Source organism: Thunnus albacares, chromosome 9 (assembly GCF_914725855.1).
Source record: "Thunnus albacares chromosome 9, fThuAlb1.1, whole genome shotgun sequence".
In the NCBI taxonomy this organism is placed as follows: domain Eukaryota; kingdom Metazoa; phylum Chordata; class Actinopteri; order Scombriformes; family Scombridae; genus Thunnus; species Thunnus albacares.
The window spans coordinates 13028352-13048407 of record NC_058114.1 but is presented as its reverse complement, the minus strand read 5'-3'; the positions used below and the strand labels follow the sequence as shown (position 1 = coordinate 13048407).

The window sequence follows — 20056 nt, the reverse complement described above, 5'->3', positions numbered from 1 at the left end:
TTTTGAATCAAAATGTGTTTACATTTCAGACCTATCCAGGGCTAGCAGGTTTTCTCAACAGGGAGTCTCTTTGATTGTGTGTTTTGTGAGTGGAGATGAACTGGTGCTTGTGAATTATAGTGAATCATTCAAACTATTTTTATAGAAAAAACTACAGCAGTCATTAAGTGTAGCATTGTCAATTATGCTGTGTTTCCACTACATGGAACCGGCTCAGCTTGACTTGACTCTACTCGCTTTTGGTACCAGGTACTTTTCTGGATTTCGTTTTCCACTGCAAATAGTACTCCAATGTAGCCTGTTGTCACGGCAGCTACATCACAGGAAATCCTACATCAGGTGTCCTGTGTCACGCAAATGATTCTAGTGACAATTCTCTCTGACCAATCAATGGTCTGCAGTGTTTTCACGTCAGCTTTTAGTATCACTTGGAACCTTGACAGAGGTGATACCAGAATAAGTACCATGTACCAAGTACTATCCACAACTTTTGCCTGTGGAAAACCAAAAAAGAACAGTTCCAAGCCAGTAAAGTCGAGTTGAGTCGTACCATGCGGTGGAAAAGTGGCTTAAGGGTAGTCAAATACTGTCAAACATATATGAGTAACTGTAACTGATTTTACTTTTTTGTCACTAGTTTAATTGCAATATATATATATATATTCTCTCTATCTTTAAGTTTCTTTTTTGTTTCCAAAAACTACTTCTCTATTTAGTATCAAATGCCAATTTTCTGCCGGCTTGAAGGTGGATGCTTAGAGTGGGTAGTTTACCAGCCACCTTTCAAGGCTACAGAGAGTTAGTCCATTTTGAGTGAAATATCACGTTAAATGCACTTCCCTCTTAGCAATTTTTAGTGAAACAAGTTGTGCTTGTTGCTCATTGTGTACACTTCAGGGCACAAAATTAGCACCAGCCACCAGCCAAATGCAAGTGGCTGATATATTTGCTTCACTCACCAGCCAAAGTGGTTGGTTAAATTTGAACATTCACTAGTCATTTGGCTGGTGGACAAAAAAGTTAATTTTGCACCCTGGTACACTTGAAGTTGTTCAGTTTTGTTATGTTTATTGCCATGAAGGGAGTTGGAAAGTTTGTTTCCAATTCCTACTTTGTAGTAGTGAAACTGTGTAAATGTTTGTTGATTTTGTCATGCCATCACTGTGCAAAAGTTTAACCAGGAATTATATGAATTACAAAATATAATATGGACATACACCGGGCACTGTTTTGAAACTGGTCCAGGTAATTTAAATTTACCACCACAAGATATAAATGTATGTTCTGTTAGACGTATTCTGAGAAATTTTTTATTTTTTTGCTTTGTCGCCATCATTGGTGCTAAGCAGTCAGTGCTGTAGTTTTCCTCAAATGCACTTCACTGAGTTGATCGGTCAAACGGTACCACAGTGGTACTGTGATGTCCTCTTTAGCACAGCAAATGGAAAAACTTTCATGTTGGTTGTGGTCAAGTGTGGTCAGTCGTGCTAATGACCACATGCTGCTGTGACGTTGTCTTGCAATCTTCTAAGTGCTATATTGCACAGTTTGTGCACAGAGCGTGCCACAACCACTAGATGGCAGTGCAATGAAGACTTTAAACCTGAGTGTAATTATTCTTTAAATCTAGAATGAAAATCTGAAATTTTTGTCAGTTGCTCATACAGTTTTTTAATACTCAGTGCTAATGGACAAACAGTACTACACTCCTGTGTGTAGGACTTAGGACAGTGCGGTCTAGTAGGAAATAGAGGGGATACTGTGTGACACATACTCTCCTCAGACTGTTGCGTGTTCATCTTTGTTAGCCTCTTTGTGTCTGGTGTTACATGATGTTTATTATTGAAATTCCTTTATCTTACAGTGATTTGTTATACAGTAAACATTGATGGATGCATCTAAAAGACTTAAATTACATAAGGCTTGTTGAGTTTCTAGGATGCATAGTCTGTCCCTGTTATTATTGTATCCTTTTTTTTTGGGGGGGGGGGGGGGGGGGGGTTGGGGTTTGTGTGTGTGTGCAATGAATAGATGATAATTTGAAACACACATTTATTTAATATTGTGAATTTTAAAAAGGAAACGTTGCATATCCCAGTTCATTTTGTAGCCAGCATATTTACCTGCACATCACAGACTACACCACTGCTCTGTGAGGTTTAGATTTAGAGCATAGCATTTGCACATAAGTATCTCATTTGAGGTGGAGATACTATGACCGTCTTCATGCACATCCAACCTGTTACTGAAGCAGGTGGAAATGTGGTGGTGCTAAATATGGATAAGTTGCTGATGAGATTGATATGTTGTAGCACTGATAACGCACTAATATGAATTTTGAAAAAGTATTTGTTTCTGGGTGGCATTTTTATTGAGTATTTAGTTCTGTAAAGTAGAGAACTTTGTATTTTTTTAAAACTGTATGTACACAATTTGGTCTCTTTTCTGTTATCAGTCTCTTTTTGTAACTTTAATGTTTCATCACTGTGCAAACAAAAACAAAATAGTTCTCAGAAATTGTGAAAATGCATTTCAAAATGATTACTACTGTGTACAAAAACAATTGGTGTCTCATATCTTATAACTGTCTCATATATGAAATGTGTGTCATGATCATCTTTCAGCTGCAAGTTTTTCAAATAATGAATAGCGTGTTTTGGCAAGAAGCTTGGTGCAAAAATTTGGTTCGGCATTTTGAAGAAGTCATATTGGGAGGTTCTCTGTCCAATTCCTCATGACCCCTGATTTAATAACCATTGCCATCATTACCTGTTGTGCTGTTTTGTAGTTTTCTACAAATATTTATCTAGATCTATCCAGATATATAGATCTATTTATTAGGGTGACTAGGTATTCAATCCATCTAGGTAAGCTATGTAGGTAGATTGCTTAAGTTTCAACATCATGAATGCCATGTTCATGACAAAATGAAAGAAAAAGTTATATTGATGACACTCAATTATTTGAATTTGTTTCAACTGTTTCTGAGCTCCAACCAAGGAGGTTTAAAGTCAACAAGCTTAATTCTTCCTTCGGAGCAATAGCTATTTTGTGCTAGATGCAACGAATTTGTGGCACAGAAGATTAGATCAGTCTAACTGGTATCTGGTGTAGAAATTGGCTTCAAACAAATTAGCACCACTTAGAACCCTTAGGAAGGATTTTCTAATTGACTGTCTGGTTAACCAAGTCCACTTACTTGGGTTGATTGAAGGGCTTAATATTGCAAGATGCAGGAATGACTGAATGAGAGAAAGGGTGTGTTTATTTAAAAAGAAGATAGCTTTGTTTGTAAGGTTCTGTGGTGTAATGTAACAGTGATGGTTTTAGTGGTAGTGACGCTGGTTTGATTCCTAGTAGGGGAATGTATTTTATGCACAGTTCATTATGTTCATATTGGACGATTCTGCAGGACAAGTCCGATATGATCGTCCAATGTAAATGTTCAGTGGTAATGCAGGAAGTTGTATAGAGAGGCCCAAGGGTGATAGTGTGAAAGCTAGGGCAGTGGATGGCCATGTAATGTGTTTGACTGATCTGTTATTGGAGACCATCAATCATTTTTTGTAAATTTAAACATGACAACAATCTTTCCCCAACCTTAACCAAATAGTTTTAGCTGGCTAAACTTAATTGTACTGGAATTGCCTTGCATGGATATTGTAAAAAATAATTAAAAACCATTTGCATTACTAAATGTTTAAAAAAAATTGCATTGAACACAGTTTTGAACACAACCATTGTACAGGCTTTTGCGAATTGTTCAAGATCAGTGTTCAGTGTGACAACAGGGTTATGTTATTATAAAGAGATGGTAGATATTTAGGTATGAGGTTAGATACAGTTAAATTCAGGGACTGGGTATGTAGATATAGAAGGTAGAGATACTGTAGGTTTGGTGAGAAGAGATGGCCAAGTGTAAGTTTAGGGAAGGTTATGTCTTGTATTGGTTTGGTGTGGTTATGTATGGGGTTAAGAGGAAAGAGGTAGATGATTGGCTACCATTCAAAGGATTAACTAACTCCATCAACTTTCTTCTATGCCAAGATGGTATCTAGCAGTCACATTTGCTGAACAGAACCACGGTCTTCTTAAAGGAACACTGCAAGATTTTTTTTTTTTTTTTTTTTAAATCTCACTATCAACATTTTACTACAACAAATGTTTGAAATCCAGGGACTTGTTATATTTAGAAGAGTTTTGTTTCACCTTGAGCTGTGCATATGATCAAATACCTCTACTTGTCACTGCATCACATTCAACAAAGTTAAACATGTTAGTGTTTCTGTAACTTTGGCTTTTATTTTTTCCACTGTAGCTGTAAGGACTTGTCTTTCTGCTTTGATCAAAAGCATTTAGCTGCAGTTAGTTAATAGCCTATTGTTGTGAGAAAATACTTTCATTGTAAATGTTTGTTTACTGCATCAATTATGCAGTGACATTGTGCTTTTTGTCCTTAATTGGATGTTGGAGTAGCCTGTATTTCTTTTAGGAGTAATATCTGAAGAAATCTGATAGTTTAAAACCTTTTTTGTTGGTGTAAAACCCTTCTTTTCCTACTTCAGAACATCATTGTTCATGTATGCACTTTCAGATCCCCAAATAAAGTTGAGATGATAATCAGTTGTTGTGACTATTTATTGATAAACTGATTTTTGCAATCCTTTTTCATTGAGGCAGTGTTCAATTAAGTCATAGTTTAATGGTTTGATAACTTTGTAGGAGCACGATAATAGCTGTTCTTTCAATTTTTTAAATGCAAAGAGTGAAAACATTGTGTTACACAGCGTATTTGTGATCAACAGTAAATCTTTTTTCCATTAATCGACAAAAAACAAATGAACACAAAAGGGCTATAAAACCTCTGTTAATTTTTTAATGATCTACCAGCTGCTTCCTTTTTCCTCTTCCTTGTTTTGCAGGTGTAGTAGACCTTGATCACTCTCTGCAAGCTTTTGATTTAAAGTAATGTAGAATTACTAGAAGAATACTTAAGACCAGGCCAGAAAATGCAGGCTTGATCATCAAATACCACAGTCTTGCATTAACACAGTTTAGTGTCCCAAGGTGTCCACAAAACACACTCTTTTTTCACTGAAACACCATTAACACCCTTACGGCCGCAACTAACGATTATTTTCATTATCGATTAATCTGTCTTAATTTTTGCAATTAATCGATTAGACGTTTAGTCTATGAAATGTCCAAAAATGTTGATTAATGTTTCCCAAAGCACAAGGTAACATACTCAAATGTCTTCTTTTGTCCTGAACAGTCCATAACCCAAAGAATTAGTTTACTATCATAGAAGACCAAATAAATCAGAAAATATTCACATTTGAGAAGCTGGAATGTGAGAATTTGGTCATTTTTCCTTAAAAAATACTCAAAACGATTGAACTGATTCTGAAAACAGTTGGCAATCAATTTTATGACAATCAAATAATTGATTAATCAACTAATCGTTGCAGCTCTAAATACCATATACCATATCAATACCATATCACACATCAATTCTATAAAGACTGAAAACACCTTATACCACATTAAACATATAGTGGCTTTACAAGCAACCGTTTAGTGCACACATAATACATTTACTGCCTGGATAAGGCTTTATCCTGGATGTGAGAAACCTGGATATGCTACCTGGAGTACGCCAATAGAAACACATGTAAACACCCTCTCCAGGTTTCTGAACTTTCTTTGTGGGTACAGAAAATAGAGGCTGAGATGGTGAGAAATCAAGACACAACTGCACACAGATGATTAGAAACCTGGACACTGTTAGATTCATGTATAAAGAGATATGAATAACCAGGTTTCTCATGTTCCATATAACATCTTACCCAACCATGTTAGATGTGCTCCAACACTATCATCTTTTAAAACTAAACTTAAAACGTTCCTTTTTAGCTGCGTTTTTAAATGGTCTAGGTCAGTAGTTCTCAAAGTGGGGTCCAGGAGTCCTTGAGGCCATTCCAGGGGTCCCCAGCAAGAGAATAATTTATTTTCACTATAATCAATCCATAAGTAACACAATGACAGAATGTATGACTATTTTGGTCACAGGTTTCACATGCTTTCTGTAATAAAACATCTAAAGGCAAAAATCAGATGTGAAAAAGTTTGAGAACCACTGGTCTAGGTTGCTGGTCTTAATTATTATTTTATTTTATTCTGACTTTAATGGTTTTTAACTCACGTCATGTCTTGTTATTTATGTATTTGTTTTAACTGTGTTTACTCTTGTCTGATGTTGTATTTTTACAATATCTACATAGTTTGAGTGGCTGCAACTTCAGTGGTGGATCACGCTCTGTGAAGCACATTGTGTTTCCACCTGGAATGAAATGTGCTATTTAAATAAAGTTTTGCTTGCTTGCTAGTGATGTCTGAATGGTGAAAATCAGTTAAATCGTCTTTTTAATACATAGATTACATGTTTCACAAATCTAAAAATGGGTTTTAAACAGCGTTAAGGCTTTTAGTAAGATGTCCAAAGCCTTTCTATAAGTATGAGTGCATATGCTGAGAAGTGGTCGTTCAACACAGTCATAGCTTCAGCATCGTCCACTAAAGCTACAGTGCAACTACAAGATACAACCACATAAAGTGCTGTTTATAAAGTGTCACTTATAGAGTGTAACGTAGAGATGAAGGTATAATGTACACGACAACCATAAATAATCCAATATTCTTAATATCACTTCCCAAACTGTATCACACAGCAGAGTTAATGGAAAATGAGTCTTACCTTTAGAAGAGCTTCTGTTGAACAGTTTTGTATGCAAACTGTTGTTGTTGAAATTTTGAAGTCCACAACTGCGCCCCATAATTCAAGAATACTTCAGTTGATAGCCAAGCTGAAACTAAGCCACCAATCACCATTAATTGTTTTAGTAGTCGTCGTAGTTTCTCTCTGGCCATTCCTGTCTGTATGGGGCCGCTGCTGTCCAGGTTCCTTCGCTTGTTGTCCTGTCCCGCCGGTGTTATACTGTACTGTACTGTGGTGACCTATCGGATTCTGTTACCTGCAGTGTTGGAAAAAGTACAAAGTATCAATACCACGATGTAAAATTCTTTCTTTCTTCTTTAATTAAGTAAAGGATCTGACTACTTCTTCAAACACTGCAGGTCACAGAATCTGATGGGTCACGAAATACGGTGTAACACCGGTGGCGGTGGAGCTGACTTTACCCGCCGTTGAGCAAGTGCAAGTGTAGCCGCTTTCTTGAACACAGTTGCTTGTTTTCGGGCTCCAAAAAGTTGCTCCCTGTCCCAGAGTTTTCAACGATAAAGTAAACGTGAAACCTCCGGGCTATTTTTCATGTCCAGGTAGCTCTGGTGTAGGACCGTTAGCTAGCTAGCGTTAACTTAACGGTTGTTTATCAGTTGAGCGATGCAACCGTTAAGAGACATTCTGTACCGATAAAGTTGCTTATTGGTTAAATATTGACAATATTAATTAAAAAAAAAAAACAAGCCGCAGGGCAGGTGCACTTTCCAGAGACAGTTCAAGAGATTTCACATCGATTTCAGGCGTTTGTAAAGTAACAAAACCCCGACTTCCTCCACCTGAGTGCTTGTAAATTAGCTAAACTCACCTCAAGATGGCGCACGTCCTCTTCGCTTCTCCCACTGCTTCCTCGCTCGCCGACCTTTCGCCTTTCACCCTAAGCTTTCGCCTCAAAAGGCCGTCTCTTTCACGGTTTGTTTATCTTTTTTTCTTAAAAACCTAAAACACTATCTTGGGGTCACGAGGTGACCATATTGTAAACTTAATAGGGACTTATTATTGGGGCTTGTAAAATCTGAGCCTGTTCTACATGAATTTGTACAATTGAGACATTTGCTGGCTTATTTCTGACAGGGAACATTTAAATTCACGAAAAAGCTTAAATGTAAATGCTTGTAAAAACTGTTCTGCAAATGTGCGACCACCAGAGGGAGCCAATCTACCATAATATTACTTAGTATTTTAAGAGGAGCCTTTGTTGTGAGTATAAGTAATCAATTTACGGTTGTATTTTTCCTTTTCACTGACATTTGGAGCCAGAAGCAGGAGTGTCCGGGGTTCCTTGAAGGCAGCAGCAGTCCATCACACCTTGCGTTAATCAGCTGTTGATGATGATGATGATGGAGCTCATTAGGCGGCTCTGAGGAGGAGCAGCTTCAGTCGTCTCCTCTCTCGGTGCTGTGCGGACTTCTCTCATGATATTAAACATGAAGCTGTCAGGACTGTTGGCGGTGTTTTTACTTTTCTGTTCCAACCGGAGAAGTTACGGGAAGTCTCATCCCAAACCGTCCTGCCATTATCCCCCATCACAGTGGTGTCGCTCCTTGGAAATAGCAATAGAGTGCAAGGTGAGTAGAATAAACACACTCCTATCTATTTACAGGGTCAGTGGAGTTTACTCTTTAAAGATTATTCATTTAATAGTAAGCGTTACAGCAAAAAAAATCACATTACTATCGTGACCAGAAACTGGGCTGAAGAGCTAAAAACAAGACAAAAGTATTATTATTATTATTATTATTATTATTATTATTAATGATGTGGAAGCTAAATAATTGGAATAAAGACATTGATATGCTTGGTGTAATATGCTGTAGCAATATAAAGTGATTTATACAGCTATAAGTACACTGAAAAAGGAGCCAAATACCTGTTGTCTTGGTTATTTTTGACCCAATTACAAGCTTTTTAATTTGATTCCAGTGAGAATTTATGTCCTTGTTAACTACAAAATGTATTTTAAAAAACTAGGTAGGTTCATTTGCTCTGAGAAAAGGGGAACTAAAGATTGTTATTGATCACTCTCATCCCAAAACATGGGAGATTAAGTTCAGTGAAGTTCAGAGTTTCTCTGGTTTGGGCTTAAATGAGAGTCATGCTTCAGAAATTGAACACCAGTGGTTCTTCATGTGACTGGCAGAGCAGCTTTGGGTCAAATAACACAAACAGTTAATCAGTTTAAAGATGGCTGAAGGATGTTGGGAAAACCGGTGTACAACTTTCACCATTATGTGCTATGTCTTAACTGTAGTGCTGCACCTAAAGATTATTATCGTAAATTCTTCATAATCACGTTTGTTTATTCTACAGTGTATATAAATGTCCTTAACAAGTCGGCAGCTCTGTCAGTTATATCTTAAATAAACCCTCGAAGCTCCGTTTACAGTGAAACATCCTCACATTGAAGAAACTAATTTAATCAAAATTGTTTCATTTCTTAAGTAATTAATCAAGTTGCAGTTTGAAAAATAAACGGTTGACTGACTTCTTTTCTTGGACACAAGTGGGATCTGGTCCACTCTTACATCAGCATTTGGATAAAAATAATGCTGCAACTAATTATTTTCATTATCGATTAATCTGTTTATCTTCTCAATTAATCAATTAGTCGTTTGGTTCGGAAAATCTTTGGTTAGGAAATCTTGTGGCAGGTATGTCTGACCATAAACTGAAAGGGCTAAAAAACAAAAAGACAACAGTCTTCGATAGTGTACAGGATTTTTTTGTTCCTTTTTATAAACTTATACTTGCTGCAGAATGACCACCGCTCCTGCTGGCTAAATCTTTGCAAAGGTGCTGGAGGCATCAATGAGTCCAAACTGACAGAAGAGATTTAATTCATCAGACCATACATGTTTGCTCTGAATGGGCTCTGATTCAAAATAAAGTGAATCGCTGCATAGATCTAAGTGTGCAGAAATCTCTTCTATCACTATAAACTTAAATGTTTTGTTTCAACATTTGAGAAAAATCTGTCTGTTTTTCTTGTGTAGGTGCAGAAGCAGTGTATGGAGTTAAATGCCATAAAGCCAAACCAGACGGTTCTTCCAGTATCTGTCACTCTGTACTACGAGAGTCTGTGTCCAGCCTGCAGAGTCTTCATCACTCAGCAGCTCTTCCCCACCTGGACAATGCTGCAGGACATCATGACGGTCACACTGGTCCCCTACGGGAACGCAAAGGTGCACTGATCTCTCTTTGTAACTACAGATAAAGTCTGACTGACAGTTTAGAAGAAAATCTGTATCACTGTAAAATATCATTTTTCTCTTCTAGGAGCTTCCATCAGCAAATTCTCCCTTCACCTGTCAGCACGGAGAGCCTGAATGCCAAGGAAACATGATAGAGGTTCGGCGCTGTAGTTCTGTCAGCTTTTATCTTTATCACACAAGATCTCGTTAACGCAAAATGAATCGATCTGTTCCTCAGGCCTGTATCATCCATTTGACGGGTCACTCAGCACTTCAGATCATCTACTGCATGGAATCAGCCGCAAATGTCCTCAACGCTACCCAGCCTGTGAGTATCTACAGGAAAAATATTTGCTTTTTTTTTTTTTATCTGCATAGTTGTGAAGATGATAATGATCTGAGATGAGTCACAACTGTGTCCACATTCAAAAGAAAACTGAAAACTTTCTATTTTCTCAGGCTATTAAGAGTGTCTGTGTCTTTGGGGTGGATGTGGGTTCTTTACCTTCTGTGGGTCGGCAGTTGTTTGCTCATGTGTGAAAATGACTCAAAACGATACACTGATCATCAAAATAGTTGGCAACTAAACAATTAACTAACTAATCATTGCAGATCTACAGCACAGTGCACACAAGTTGTTAAGTTTTTTTTTTTTAAAAGTTCACAATTTAACCAAATTATTTGCAGGTGAACATAAATGCAAAACATGTCAAATGTTCGTAACAATTGTCAACAGCTTTGTAAAACTGACTTCTATAATTATTGTAGCTGTGCAGAGTCATAGGAATGATTATAAAGGCCAATGCAAGTAAGTTTAAAGGACTTAAACTCCTTTTTCAAGCATTACAGACCGTACTTTTTTTTTTTTTTTTTTTTTGGTGTTTACTTACTCAAATTACCTGGCCAAATTATTAGAGTAAAAAGTTTGAGTCAGATGTCTTTAAATTCCACTATTGATTTTGCTTTAAGACACATTTGTGTCACAGGGACAAAATTCTCACACATGACCTCAGATCAGGATTCCAGGTAGAAGAAACAAAGTCTCACAATACCAGACAGTCAGATCTCCACCTACCAAAGTCTGGAGATTTCTAAATGCTCAGTAGTTGCTTGAATGGCCGCTAACAAACCTGCACCCCTTACATTGCTGTAGTGAACTGCATATCACTGCCCCAATATGAGGGGCCACCATAAAGACTTTGGATTGGTTCAGCAATGCAGGTTTTTTGTTTGTTTGTTTGTTTTTTTTTTCTCTCTGATTGTTTCCATCCAGTTTTAACAACAAAACTCAGTCTGTGTAAGTGAAGCATTTGGAGACTGACCTGTGAGTCTAGTAGAAAGGATTGGCGTTGTTTACATCCTTGTTTGAATCCTCCTATATCGTCACAGAGCAGGGCGGCACTGTGAGGGATGGTGTGAACCTGCAACACATTACTTCCTCCCCATGTGTCGCAGATGTAGCACGTTTGTTAACATCCTCCCCAAACCAACAGCAGAGTTAGCAGTGACGGTATTTGGGAATTTTGGCCTTAATTAAAAGCGTTAATAAAACCACTGAAGACTTTTGCTTTCATATTCTTTATCATAATGTTCTGTATGTGTCATTTGTGCTGCTGACTCTGTCCTGTGGTCTCAGTGTCTTCAGCTCTATGCTCCCTCCGTCTCCTGGACCAGAGTTGACTCCTGTGTGAAGGGAGGTCTGGGCTACCAGCTGATGCACGCCAACGCTGTCATGACCAGAGCTCTGAACCCCGCCCACACACACGTCCCCTGGGTCACCTTCAATGGGGTAAAACATCAGTTCTGGACTACTTATGATGGATGGATATACAGTGATGTAGAGAAGTAAAACAATATCTACTTTTGTTAGTTAAAATAAGTTCTTAGTTGTAACCCTCAAAACATTCTAATTACAACCTGAATATCAGGTCTGATTATGAAAAGTTGATCAAACTTCTCTTTGACAGTTTAAACCTGATGATACAAGAGATAAACACACTTCTTCACACTTACCTTTTCATTAGTTTGACATGTACTGACAAACAGAATGTTAAATGTATTTGAATAGAAAACACTGTATAGATTTGACTGACAATTTCAAATTTCATTAAATAGTTGAAAGATCATTATAGAGCACATATGCAAAAACTCTTTTTTTTAGTCCTGTTTGGGTGAGTTAAACCTCAGTGATGCAAGTTGATAAAAGTTGAACAGTACAGAAGTGATTCTAGTAAAAGTAAACAGCTTAACGGGCTTCATGATGTCAGAAGTTCAACTAAAAGTTAGTTTCTGTTGATTGTAAATGATGGAAGGAATTAAAAGTCTTGAATTCATCGAGGAAATGTTGGACAGAAAGAGAAACTGGTCATCAAGCTGCTCTGCCTCTGGATTCCTCTGTAGTCACATGTTGCTGATGAAGGAAATCTGACGACTAATGTGGGCTAAAAGTTGTAAAGGAGTAAAAATCCAACTGTTGTGTTGCAGGAATACACAGAAGAGATGGAGGACAAGGCCATGTCGTCCCTTTTCCATTTAGTCTGCCAACTTTACAAGGTGATAAGTTGATTCATTTTTCTTTGTTGTTTTTTCTTGTTACTGTAACTGTACTGAGATATTTGAGGAATATGTTAGAGATGCACTGATCGATCGGCCACCAGTCAAAATCGAACGGTTTTCAGTTAATCGGCCATGACCGGTGACTGGCAAAAAATTGGATATGAGATTGATCGGGGCCAATCGTATTTTCCGCACATAGCCGCACTATGGTTCACGTCGTGCGCACAGACAGTGCAGCCACCTTTAGGTCCAGAATAAACCATGGAGGAACAACCTTGGAAACATGTGGAACAACTTAATCAGACACTTAAAAAACCATCACTGAGGTGAACATGCTTAATTTCAAGAAGAAAAATGTAAATTAAATAGTTAATGAACATAGTTGCATTTCAATATTCCATTAAAGAAAAGTTACAAAAATGTTTGTGTGCTGTCAATGATAGTTCTTAGACAGTGTATAAATATCTCTCATTAAATTCTTAAACAAAGAAAATCGGAATCGGCCAAGAAAATTGCAATCAGTGTGTCTCTAGAATCTGTATTTCATGTTCATATGATTTTTCTTACAATGTTGAGATTCTCACTTTCAATTCCCCAAAAATCCTCAAATTTTTCAATCAACTTTTTTTTTTTTTTTACAGTTGCACATAAACACATTTTTCTACTTGTTGAATGAAGCGATTCTTTCTTACTATATTTATTATTAAGCTGTATTGTTCTGTGTACTGGCTCATGCTGGGATGTGACTGTATTCTGTGTTTAATCTCTTCAGGGCGTGAAGCCTCCAGCCTGCACTGGAGCTCCGGTCAGACTGGACAGAAGCTTCTGCTGAACTGTCGGCTCCTGCAGATTGTAATATGCATAATGTGCCAAATAACGTCATTAAATTCATACTAACATGTTTAGCTTCATACAGAAATCATACAGTGTGTTTTTGTGTCACAAGGAAAATAATTCTTTTTGTATTTGGGGATCAGATGTGAAAGTGGATTAAATCTGATTCGTCTTACATGTTTGGTTTTGACTAAAATTATTATCACTGAAAACAGTTTTATAAACTCATCTAATGAACAAAATAACCAGCCAGACATAAATTTCCAAATAATTTATTGGCATTTTCCACTTAAAACACCCTGAACTCCCGAGACTCTTTTGGCTTAAAATGAGAAACAAAAATAGTTTTCTTTGACAAAAACATTGGAGTGGCAGATGTATACATACTTGTAAAGTATACTTGATTTTTAGGCTCCAGAACATAAAATTAAAATGTCCTATTTTACAGTACTTTGTCTCGACAGACATGTTTGAAGAATAAATATCTTTATAGAAGTTTGCACAACACAGAGGCTGAGAAAACGAGACGGCATGAACATTAATGGTGGCAGCATCAGCGCAACACAATAACAGAGCGAGAGCAGAGACTTTCCTGCTCGTCAACATTTAACACTGTATGGCACTGATGTCCTCCTGTAAGGAGCCGCAGTACTGAATTTAACATGCCGAAGTGACGCCTCAGACCGTCGTTCATCACTGAGATACAAACTGAACGTGCTGCTGTTGCATCTGAAAGTAAAGTTGTTTAAGTAAAATAATCCCATATGATGAAAACGCCTCACTGATGTGATTTTTTTTTTTAGCAGAGCTTGACTAATTACTTTGTTCATTTCTGTGAGACTTTCTGTTGCAGTTCATTTCTGTAATGACTTTTCTCTAGTCAGGTAAAGTGCTTCAGTTTATTACACACTAACTGAGGCAGTTAATGTGTTATAGCAGTCGGAGGTAAGCACCCAATTTTGTTTAGATAATGTCAAAGATTTTTACTCTTAAACTCACTTCTTTTTTTTGTTTTTTTAAAATAAATTGTACCAAAGAAACCTACATTTTGGGGGAAAAAACAGATGGTTCAAACAAATCTTAAGAAGCAAGAGGATTTTTAAACTAGAGTGCCTTAATATTTCATACATTATACATATATTGTATATATTTCAAAGGCTTGATGTCTGAGTTCCTTTTTCCATCTTATTGAACACATTAGTAAAATTTAAACTAACTTGGGGGGGTGTCGAGTCAGAATCTAAACAAATCCAGAGCTCAACACAACACAAAATATCTGTCTGGATTACTGACAAAACAGCTTTCTGTCAAAAGACTAAAAGTGTAAAGCCCTTCTAAGCTGCGATGTTACACCACATACTGTAATATCAGGCTGGTGCTAAAGAAAATTTAGCAACACTCTTGTTCACAGTTGTAAGCATGAATCTTTTCAGTAAAGGAACCTGCCTACTAGACTGAAATATTTATTGTTTGAGAGCAGACATTTTGGCCACAAGATGGCACTAGAAATAATGTCAGGAAATCGATGTCTCCATCTAAAAGACTGAAGCTTTTGACATTTTCGTGGCGTTTACATCATGTGGAGTTTTAAAGAGTTTTGAGGTCATCTGTGATGAATTTTGACACTGGAAACTACAGATAACTTGCAATGAACAAAATGTGAAAATAAGCTGTAGCTGATTATTTGATTAATCTTCACAACAAACACTTAGTTGTTCTTTGAGATGACAGCAGATCAAAATACGTGTTATTTCACAGAACACAATGTTACTGCTGTCAAGAGAAACATGATCCATTCTCCTCTAATTGTCGACAAGCTTCTTAGATGTTTGGCTGTTGACGCTCTTTCAAAACTCTTTGGAACAATCAGAAATTGATTGTTGTCAAGCTAAAACCAGCAGTGAAAACTTTTGGCAGTTCGGATATAAAAGGGTTTCTTCTGATGGCACTAATACATTACTTTATGTGTTTGTTAAGGCCTGGAAATAATAAGCAGTTTTCTTACTTTTCCAGTTTCCCAGAACTGTCAAGAATTTTTAAACATCTCAAGGGAAAAGTGAGCGAATGACGTTCTGAGGCTCGGCATGTGAAAAACAGCACACTGGTCCTTTAACACTCCAACCTCCTCTATCACATGTAAGGCTGATCAATAAAGCTTACTAGCTGAGTTAATGAAATACTGTAAGACTAGTGTTTTCTACTACTGTCTGACCAGGAAGTGCATCAAATCTTGTGTAGTGCTTGCTTGCTTCCTGGTCTTTCTACCTCAGTGACGGCAACAAACACTGATCTAGACTGAACATGTACTTGGTACAGAAAGAGTCATGAACTCCTGAAACTACACACATTCTCAAGTCTCAGCTATCTGATTAGGAAAGGGCTGAACAGACGGCTCCTAAATTGCACAAAATCTAATAAATTGTCTGCTTTAAATACTGTTAACATTTATCATTCGTAAAAACTAACACTATAAAGTCAATGACTTTGATACAATCATCTGGTTAAAATCTCTAGTGTAAAAATGTACAGCATCGTAGGCTGGCAGGTGTTTGTGTGTTTTCAACACTTATGGCACACAGTTATCCCAGTCGAGCACTAGATCTACCAAATGAGACTTGATAACCTGATGAGACACGATCTGTAATGTTTGAACTACAGGCGATTCATTTCTGTCAGCAACTTTTGAAACTGTGCTCCTTGTGGTCTCGACATCAGTACCAGTCGGCCGGGCAGGAAATTAACACCTGGTGACTTATTTGGAAGAGTGAGATCCCTTCTGACTTTGGACAAAAAACAAAAATCTGTTTATTTAAAATACTTTTGTGTAAAAATATTAATTTAAATTGTTCTAGTCTTTGTAGAAAAGGAACATTCAGGCTCAGATTCTTTTAAGATTTGAGCAAAGAAGAGCAAACTGTTTATTCATAATTAAACTGCTCCTAGATCTATTTAACAGTGTCACTCAAAGCCTTCATGCTCCTGTCAGTACATAAAAATTTTGCCCTCATCATATTGTAGGTCAGACCAAACACATAACATCAAGGCCTGGTTAAAGGATATTTTTCTTATTCTCAACAAATCCCATGAAAAGATCACCTGATCTTTCTAACAAGTACTGTATTGTCTGTGTATCAAAAGTCTAAAATAGCCTCTTTTTCTGCACCAAAGACATTCATTATTCTCCAAAAACTATTAAAACCACATCAGTGAGCCACACTGTTACGCTGGATGACATGTTCCTTCAGTAAATAACGATGAATGAAGACACTGTTTCAGTTTAAATCAATCCACTGTCCTGCTGTTGTAAATATTCACTAGAACACTAAATCCACAGCTGAAAATAGTCCCCAACAAATGCACCACTGCTCCTGTTTGAGCAATGTTTGCTAAAAACTACAGAGACCAGCCGTAGGAAATTGCTTATCCTTTTCTTAGGATAAAAAAGTATATAATTTGTACCCATTTTTAAAGAAAGATTTGGGGCTGAGAGCCACAGACAAGCTGAGGAAGCTGGAAAGTATTGAGAGAAGGACAAACACCTTGTTGGTTTCGGTCTTTTCATGAGATTTGTTGACAATAATAAAAATATGAAATATTGCCAGCCTTATTGTTACAGCACTTATTCCACCACATAACAGCACAGGATGCAAAGAGCATTTAAAAAGAGGCATCGAGACTCTGACGACGACAACTGTGTAGATTCTTTGGATTTTGTAGAACTTTTGTAGATTCAGAAAGGCTGAAGTCATCGCAGGACGCAGCACAGTAACGACATCATTTCAGAAAACGCTGCAGTTATCAATTTGCCTCAAAGAGGAAGGTGCAGCCATACTGGATTACTTTTTAAACTGACAAATCTGATCACACCTTTATTTGGTAACGATCAGTGTGCACAGAGCTCTTTTCCAGATCTTCTTTGTGCCGCAAACTGATGTAATTTTCTTAGTGAAAAACATTTGAACTTTAAACTCTTTGCTCAGGAAACTGAGGTGCAAATATCGCAGAATTTTCAGTATCTGAAGCTTCTCAAAAACCAGATGGAGTCTTATCTTTCAAATATCAGTAGCTCAATCATCACATCCTCTGCTGAGATGCTGCACTCGTTTGTGAAATTCAAAGTCAGTCAGTTAGTTTCCTGCCCAGCCTCCTGGTACCTCGAGTCAGACGTCCTGCACTGTGTTTGTGTGATCAGTAGGCCTACAGTGGGTGAAGCCCTTTGTAACTGAACTGAAGAGCTAAACGGCAGAGACAGTAAAGTGCTACTGCGGACCGGAGGCACCCTGATAAAAAAAAAAATGCTTTTCAAGCACATAAACACAGACAAAACCAGCCAATGTACAACGAAGAACTGTTCAAAAATCAAAAACCTTAAACAGCGACACCGTTAAAAATCATCTTAGGTAAAAAAATAAGGCTCAAACTAATCATACAGGTGGTGTCTTTTGTATTTTAAACAGGTGAGACTTGGGCACAGTCTTCTTCAGTGTTCAATCTCTGTGGTGCTACAAGCTGGTTTAAATATATATTATTTGATTGCTTCAGTTGCCAAATTTTCTATTAAAGGGTTTTAATTAAATGTAGAGACAAAAGTGGTTAAACAAAGTCTCAGTTGTCTCTGGTTTGGAGGTAAATCAAACAGGAAAGACAGTTGGTTTGGGGTCAGGGGTCAGGTCAGAGGTACCCACTACATCGGTGCTACATTAGATCTATGTTTCTCTTCATACCCTGAGGTTTAGGTCCATCGATCTTCTCACTGCACATCTGCATCCTGTATTTGGTAAAATGATTCATCTCTCACATCATTCTCAAAAGGCTTAAACAAAGACATCATACTCACTTCTTTCAACCAGACTCAATAATTTCATATCCTAAATTAAAACTATGGTGCAAAATAATTTCCAAGACCCTGTCGAACCGCTGCGATCCTCATTTGCTGCTCATGTCCGAATGTCACAAACAGTTATTTTGGAGGAAGACATTTCCTTTAACTTTTTGTTCTTGTCTCGGCTCAACTCTTCTTCCCAGTTAAAATGCAGAAGTCTTTGTCTGGGATGCTCCCAAATGAAGCTACAACAAAGCAGGACAGGACACAAACGCCTATCAGGCGCTCAGAGAGAGGCTAAAACGATTCTTCTTGCTGAAAAAAATAAAATAAAACAGAGGGGGAACGTCCCTCTGTTCTCCAGAGAGGGTTCTCCAGTGTAAAGGGACTGTGGTGATTTTACAGACTTTATTGGTAAAGGCCTGCCCTGCCTTCGTCTCCCTACACCCAGCGCTCATGTCTCTCAGGCGGGGCAGGTTGTGCTGGTTGTTACGTGCCCATACGCAGGCAGGCAGCCCCGTCGCCCTCCTTGCTCAGGTCTCTGTCCCTGTCGGTGCCCTCCCGCCCCGGGGAGGCCAGTGTCCTGTGGGGTTGGGGGCTCCGCACCGACATGGCAGCCAGACTCAGAGTCCGCGACGGGTGAGGAGAGGGGGGCCGGTACCTGCTGCTGCTGCGGGGGTTCGGAGACAGAGACGGGGAAGAGGAGGAGTCCCGGTGTCGCTCCCCGCTCAACTGGAGGTCATCCTCTAGGGGGCTCTCCAGGTCAGACTCCACCTCCTCCTCATCCTCCTCCTCTTCTTCCAGGGTGAGTTCAAACTGGAACTTGTCTCCTCCTCCTCCACCACCTCCTCCAACCCCTCCTCCTCCTCCTCCTCCTCCACCTGAAGGGACGGACCCTCCTGTCCCCACAGCTCCTCCTCCGGGCCCCACCTCGGCATGGAGCTCCTCGGGGCTGGAGGGTGAGGGGCTGCGGGGGATCATGCTCTGGTACCACTCCCTGTTGTCCTCCAGGGTGTCCAGGATGTCCTGGGCATCAGGGTGCACCAAGTCCGCCCACGTCTCCCACAGAGGGTGGACAATGTAGTCGATGAACCCGACCTAGTCATGAGAATAACGTTAATAATGACAATAATTAACATGATTAACAGATATGACACAAATAAAAAATACAAACAACTACATAACGCTAGTCCAGATGTCTAAGATGTTATTTAGGTGATTTAAGAAAACACTTTAGATGAATTTGACAGGACAGCGGGATAAAAGGGTGTAAAAATGATTTTATTTTTGTCACTATTCTGTGTTGGGGATGACAGGAAGTATAAAAAATATAATTTTAGGGCCTCCAGTTTTTTCCTGGAGGTTCAGAAATACCCCCAAATCTCTTCTATTTGTATCTTTGTCTATTTCCTCTCTATCTCCGTGTGTCCGTGGGTGTTACCTGGTTCTTCTCTATGGAGGCATTGTGCTTGTCACACATGGGACTGATCTCCATGCCCTTGTCTCGCTCTCTGTCTCCCTGTGTGAAGAACTCCACTGTGATTCTGTCCGTCCACTGTCGGTAAAGCTCCAGTGGTTTGGTCGGGTTGCTCAGGTCAGCGCAGTGGACCATGTTCTGCAGAACCTGGAGGAGACATGCTCAGTCAGACTCCGTCGGTGATTTAATTTTCAGTGCTTTTTTCAGATGTACTGTATCCTGTTTTCAAGACCTCAACAAAAACAATAACCCCGGAATTGGTGTCATGTGTATGATGTTCACCAGTTTAAGCTGATTTTATTTGAACTCTGTCCTCATTTTGCAGAAACCACAACAACACCACAATGTAATACTTCAGCTTGTCTGTATACTGTAGT

General features: G+C 38.5%; 2 protein-coding genes and 1 long non-coding RNA gene across 10 annotated transcripts in view; 1 reads left to right on the top strand and 2 right to left on the bottom strand.

Annotated features, from left to right (window-relative positions):
• LOC122988390 overlaps window positions 1-7681 on the bottom strand; it is a 42659-nt gene extending 34978 nt beyond the window's left edge. Inside the window, exon 1 of one of the 2 annotated variants that reach the window (XR_006404786.1) lies at window positions 7608-7681. This is a non-coding gene — a long non-coding RNA (uncharacterized LOC122988390). Of the gene's footprint in view, window positions 1-6757; window positions 6800-7607 lie in introns of those variants that run through there. The other variant, XR_006404787.1, reaches the window with a different exon arrangement.
• On the top strand, window positions 7620-13468 carry LOC122988386 (gamma-interferon-inducible lysosomal thiol reductase-like). Its single transcript, XM_044360650.1, has 8 exons — window positions 7620-7711; window positions 8060-8367; window positions 9793-9981; window positions 10076-10147; window positions 10229-10318; window positions 11627-11779; window positions 12475-12543; window positions 13319-13468. The coding sequence occupies exons 2-8, from the start codon at window positions 8215-8217 to the stop codon at window positions 13376-13378; spliced, it is 786 nt and encodes a 261-aa protein (XP_044216585.1). The 5' UTR covers window positions 7620-7711; window positions 8060-8214; the 3' UTR covers window positions 13379-13468.
• A 168-nt stretch (window positions 13469-13636) lies between these two features.
• The window catches only part of LOC122988383 (cAMP-specific 3',5'-cyclic phosphodiesterase 4D-like), a 118010-nt gene continuing 111590 nt past the window's right edge, over window positions 13637-20056 (bottom strand). For all 7 annotated transcript variants that reach the window (XM_044360642.1, XM_044360643.1, XM_044360645.1 and 4 more), the window contains 2 exons: window positions 19644-19826; window positions 13637-19300 (listed from right to left, as the gene is read on the bottom strand). In XM_044360642.1, the coding sequence (XP_044216577.1) occupies window positions 18692-19300; window positions 19644-19826 (792 nt within the window). In that variant the 3' untranslated portion in view covers window positions 13637-18691. The remainder of the gene's footprint in view (window positions 19301-19643; window positions 19827-20056) is intronic.